This window comes from Trypanosoma cruzi, genomic scaffold (genome assembly GCF_000209065.1).
Source record: "Trypanosoma cruzi strain CL Brener 1047053516589 genomic scaffold, whole genome shotgun sequence".
Lineage (NCBI taxonomy): Eukaryota > Euglenozoa > Kinetoplastea > Trypanosomatida > Trypanosomatidae > Trypanosoma > Trypanosoma cruzi.
Genome location: NW_001849517.1, coordinates 29435 through 35434, shown reverse-complemented (window position 1 = coordinate 35434; position 6000 = coordinate 29435). Strand labels below are relative to the sequence as shown.

General features: G+C 50.2%; 1 protein-coding gene and 1 pseudogene across 1 annotated transcript, besides 4 other annotated features; both read left to right on the top strand.

The window, feature by feature from the left end:
- Positions 1-1583, top strand: Tc00.1047053507975.80 (hypothetical protein, conserved; the record flags this gene model as incomplete). Its single annotated transcript, XM_807391.1, has 1 exon — positions 1-1583. A coding segment is annotated over one exon (1583 nt), but the record flags the coding sequence as incomplete, so codon positions are not given.
- Positions 1-5397: a sequence feature (heterozygous, Esmeraldo-like haplotype).
- Positions 1692-1880: a sequence feature (A-rich).
- Positions 2295-2330: a microsatellite.
- On the top strand, positions 4236-5972 carry Tc00.1047053507975.70 (annotated as a pseudogene).
- Positions 5398-6000: part of a sequence feature (areas not merged during assembly with more than two copies in the genome that could not be assigned to a particular haplotype) that runs on past the window's edge.

Sequence of the window (6000 nt, the reverse complement as noted above, 5' to 3'; positions counted from 1 at the left end):
ATAAGGAAAAGCCAAATACGGACCGTGCGGTGAGGGTCTTTTGCCATCTCCTGCAAACTTTGACTGAAATGAATAGTTGGCACGCCGCATGGTCAACGCTGCAGTGCTTTACGAGGGTAATGCAGGAGATCACACAACACCCCGATCCCTCCAGGGAGTGTCAGATTATTGCCAATTCGGCAATGGCTGCTGTTTTTTGGAAGTGCTCACATTACGCGTTTCATGCCCATTGTTTGGGTGTTGCCGCCTTTTTGACCGGTAACGGGGGCGAAGCGGCGGCGGCGGCTTCCAGGGCGGTTTTGGCAACTCTCTGTGTGCCTAATACTAACAAGGAACGAAGGAATTTTGAGCGAGGGTCTGACTCTGTGTTTGAGAAGAATGCTCGGATTGCGCAGCTTTTTGGTCTTCAATCAGCTCCAGCGGGGCTGGCGCTTTGGCAACGGCTTCAACGGATGCAGGTTTTTCAGAAAGCCTTCCCCGAGGTACAAGCACTGGACGGATTATTACGGAACGAGATGTCCGATGAAAATATTGCACGACAGGCCATTAAACAGCTCTCCATTATTGTTCAGAAGGACCCTAGCCTGGAGATGTACGAAAAACCCCTGCGGAAAGTGGTCATTCAGAGGTACCTGGAGTGCATGGCGGTTCGAACAACCCGTGTGGAGGCATCATCGCTCCAAATAGGGGAGAATGAAGCATCGGAAGAAGTTTACATCCATGAGATTGAGCCGTATATTCTGAACGAATCTGGGATTGCGGTGGAGATCGATCACAAAACGGGGTTCATATCGTTCAGCAACACGACGAAGATGAGGGTGCTGGAGGCATTCGATGGATTGGCGGAGCGGGTGGACTTTCATCCACCTGCGCTCCGAAGGAAAATTGATATCAGGCCCGAGCATCTCCTGCGTGCCCATGATCGAAGCAGCATTATTCACCGCTTGCAGCACACCTGCGAGGAGACTGCGGAGGCGCGACGACAGAGTGCCAAAGAGAGGGAGGAGGCAGAGCGCGAGAACGCCAGGCTGGAGCGTATTCAGAACGAAGAAAAGAAGAAGGAGGCGGTCCGCCTGGCGCAGGAGGCTCGGGGCCTCGCAGAGTACCAGGAGCACATAAATCAAAACAGACGAAAGGTTGTACTGCGCCGTCTGAAGGAAAAGTACAAGGGGTTTGATGCCCCTCCGGCGTTGACGCTGCGAGCTTCCACGGACTTTGTTCAGGAGTTAACGACGCTGTTGACGGCGCATCTCAAAAAGACGACGCAGCAGAAAACGGCAGATGTAACGAAGATGAACCACTTTGAACGGGCATGCAGAGAACTTGAAATTCCAAAGCGAAAAGCCATTGAGCTTGAGGAATTAGAGCAACACAAAGCGGAGCGGGCGGCGGCGCGGGAGAACTTTCTAATCCAGCACCGAAAAGAGTTTGAGAAGCGGCAACTGGACAATCAAATACTAAAGAAATTCATTAAGGAAGCCGCTGTCTTTGCAGAACAAACACAAATGAAAGGAAAGACTTCTAAACGTGACGAACAACAGATGCTTCTTCAGCAAGAGAGGGAACGTCTGCAGGGGCTGTAGTGCGGTAAGGAGAATTGTCTCCATTCCTGCGGTGTTCGCCGCATTAGATAACATTCTCTTAAGTAAGGACCATATAATTAAATACGTACACGCGTACACGTACGTGCCTTTTTTTTTTTTTTTTCTTGTTCTTCTTCGTATTGTTTTGGCTGTTTTCTGTGTATTTTTTTTTTCTTTTTAAGCTTTCCCTTTATTTTCCTTTTTTCCCCCTTTTATGGAAAAGGGGAATTGTCTTTTTTTTTTTTTTTTAAGGTCTTTTTCCATTTTCTTTTTTCTTTTCCGTTGATTTTTCCCTTTAGACACTCACCCAGAAGTAAGTTGGCTCCTGTTAAATGGGCGGTTTAACGGTCTCTCGAGTGAAGTTATGATTTATGGCGCCCTTCAAGAAGGACGGATGCCGACCATTTTCTCCACTTTCACGTGGATGAGGACTGAGCAAATGTCGTGGTTGCATTTTTTTTGTTTTGTTGTGAGGGGTGTGTGTGGGAGGAGTTCATCGTGAATTCATTTCCGGCGGGTTTGCTTAAAATTGCCCTGGGGTGGCTGCGTGGGGCCCCTCCTGGTGGATGACTGGAGACAACGACGGTGCGGGCGCGGCTTAAGCGCCCTTTTGAACTCCCGACACCATCGACCGCGTTGCTCCCATTGTGTCTTTCACGGCGTTTTACTGCGTTTATACATAATTTTGAACGTGAAAAAACCGGAATGCTGAAAAAAAAAGAAAAAACAAAAGAAAGAAAAAGAAAATTGGTTCACCCATGTTGATTCATGCAGGCGAAACTGTCGCTAACTTCGGGCCGTCGAGAGGGCGCAACTCACCCGGCGACGGCACCCCGGTGGGATCACCAGCGCCCGAATTTTGCCGCCCAACGTGCGATTTTTAGTGCCGCAGCAATGACGGACCGACCCGCCACCACACGGCACGGCACGCCACGGGTATCGGCCGGGGATCGCGAAGCCCATCCAACGTGAACTGTGCGATGAGACAATTCCGCATCTACTCCGCTGCCCGGCTCTGCAGTAAATTAGACAAAACGTGAAGCGGACACTTGGGAAGTGAGGAAGCTCTGCCTCACGAAAGGGTTGGCGCAGTTTCTCCTCTGGGTTTAAAGGCTTTGCCCCCCAACAGTACCTCTGCGTGGCGAGGAGGCACGAAGCCCCTCGCAGATGCGGCATAACATCGATGCTCTTGGCAGGTGCCTCCACACTTTTCATTATTTATTGACTGCCTGGTTGATTGATTTATGGAATTGTTATTTTAGAGATCCTCGGCAGCAACGGATGATTGAGCCACGGCGCTAGCCCGGGCGGATGCGTAACGGGGCTGCGGTTCACGGCCTCCACTGCGGCGCCCTCTCCGGGGGCCGGGGCTCTCCTTCACGTCTCCACTCAGCAGGGCGGACGTGCTCGACGATGCTGGCCGGCGTGCGGGCCGTCGAATTTATTTGAGAAAACAAAATGAAAGAGAAAGACAGGTGATAAGTAAAAAACGAGATATACTCGCGTTCACATTGTTCCGCACGTAAGACCAACGGATACCCTGCCTGGATTCTATTACACAACTTACCGTAGTTCCAACGTCATTACCGTACTTCATCTGTCGCGACGCTATTTGGAATAGGAGTGGGAGATGTTGGCGTTTGGGTTGCAGGGCGATGCTCTACCTGAGGAATGGTGCGAAATGGGCGTGCCTCCACTGCGGCAACAGCGGAACGACACATTACTGCGGCACGGCGGCTCACGTGTTTCTTTGTGCCGCAACCCCCTAACATCAATAATCAAGGCGGCAGCATTATGGGGCAATTTGAGTACGGAGCTTTAAACAGTGATAAAACACTGCCACTCTTTTTTGAGATTTCACGCGGAAGAAGAGGGCAATAACTTCATAATGGCAACATATTTTATACGTTGTTTCTTTTGCATTCCCACTCTGTTGTGAATTTTGATCACATTGTTATCTGCCAGTGGAGGGATACAATTTTCTCCACAAGTACACGAAAAAAGAAGAACATGGTGTTGTGTGCTGGAGTTTCTTCTGTGCCACTGCCGTCCTGTGGGCTGCCAAAACAAATTGCTATGTGTATTTAGCTTTGTGGAACCGGTAAGTGCACGGTACTGGTTGAGGGGAGGGCGCGAGGCTACGGCTGCTGCTGCGCCACGGAATTTATCGCTTCTTGCACCGGCACTTTTTTGATGCTTGTTTTTGTGACATGGTTCTATTTTGTGCGACTGCTTGCATGACTCCTTCCTGTTCCACGATGACTCTGTGGGGAAGGGGATTGAGTTGTCGCTCTTGTTACTCCTGATGTTTTTATCGTTTGCTCTCACCAACGCTGTGCTGAATGGATGGCACCGACTTGCCGTCGTTGCGGTGGTTTCTGTGCATGTGGTGTGCATCGCAAACTGTGCGATTACGCCGTGCGTATTGCTCTCTTGCTGTGGCTGCCATTCATGCCGGTGACTATTGTCTTCTCCTCCTATTTCTTTTTTGATTAGTGGTCAGTGTTCAGCTTTAACTCAATCCAACTACGAAAACAGGCATATAACCAATATTCACACAGGAGTAAATAAACAAGGCCATCTCACGGGCGCGGAATTCAACGAAGGTGGTTGAAGGATACACGCTGGAGGGATGCTACGAGTCTGTGTACAATGCGAGGTGGCATCATGTCGTGGAGGTTTCTGACGGCAAAGGGGCGGGAATGTGTGTGAGGGAGGGGGAACCACCGCAGTCATGGACGTACAAGGCAGTTGGCCGAACCCTCGAAAAGGATGACGGTGTGCAGCAATCCGGTGCACCGATTCCCAGGCTGATGGTGCTCACCTCGGACAAGGGATGGCCGTACTCGTGGAAGGGGGAGTGAATTCAGTTGTGACTGCTATGTGAACTGTGAGGTGGAGCGGGTGTGGCAGACCGTCAAGGGCGATCCCAGCGAATGGTTCAGCCCTCTTCGTGAAGTCAAGGCTCTGTTTGAAAGGCGTGTGTTGATTGGGGCGTCCGGTATCGGGAAGTCGATGGCTGCCGGTTCGCACCTCCTCTACCAGCTGCTGCACTGCGGTGCGGAACAAATCCCTGTGGTTGCGTACTTTATTGCGGAACAAACATTCCTGTTTGACAAGACCACCAAGACGATGTCAGAAGACGTGGTTGAGCCGGACACCCTGAATATTGTGGACGGCTTGTCTGACCGTGGGTTTAAGGGGTGTCTTATCTACGACGTGGCAATGAAGGGTTGTCAACCGTCTACTGCTTTGTCTTGCAAGGGATGGGGCATGATTTTGGTGACGTCACCACACGCGAGTCAACACTAACACTGGGCGGAGCAAGTTGGAGCCACACGAATAATAATGAATTGCCCTGACGAAAGCGATGTGAGGGCAATGTGCGTTTGGAAAAAGCACAATCGGCCTGCGCAGCGGCAAGCAGATTACGGGCACGAGGTGAAGGGTCGCATGGATAATGTGGGACCGTTTCTCCGCTACATCTTTGATGAGCAAGCATATGATGATTGGATTGAGAAGTGTCACGAAGCCGTGGATGGGATGGCCTTTTTGGAAACCGAGTATGACTTTGTTTTGGGGGATTCTATGACGTGGGATGATAATAACGTGTTCCACTGACTTGCGAAGGTTGTACGAGTACGAGAGTGAATGCGCAATTTCGGGTGGCATTTCAATGCGCCGATATCTGCCCATCTTGGAAATAAAATATTGTGCATGTTGGCAATGCTAATGCAGCAGAATGATTTTAATTTACTCATATTGAGACTCCAGCATAATCCAGCATCAAAAAATACGGAAAAGTGTACCGTGATTGCATTTTTGGGTGAGGACTTCATAACTGCAGTACGACACAAACTGAGGGAGCTGAAGCTAACAACACGACGTCAGCCACACCGCTGTGCGCTGGAGGTGTACCCACAGGAGCGCCCCACCAGGCACTGTGTTTTACTTTCACTGGAATACTTTTCCGAGAAGGTTGGTGTAAATTGCTGGGCGTTGTACGTGCCGGAGGTGGAGGACTTTCCGCTTTTGGACGCCCTTTTCTTTGTGGAGTCAGATCCAATGCCGCTGGTGGTCTGCAGATGAGTACTGCGGGTGGGCAGCACACCACAGCCGGCACTGTGAAGCGGTTCGCTGATCGTCTGGGGGAATATTTTAATGGTTGGGATGAATTATCCCGAGGCATGTCGTGGGAGATGATTATTTATATACAACATGCAGACAGCAAGCCGATGAATGGCTGGCGAGATGTGATGTCTTCAATTTCAAGGACAAGAGCAAGGAGGAAAAATAAATCGAGGTGTTCTGGGAAAAAGGGTACGCCAGTGCCGAGTGTCAATATCGAAAGAAGTAATGAAAGGGGCGAAGCTCTCCGAAGTGAGGAATAACAACAGAAATGAAAAAAAAGGAAAAA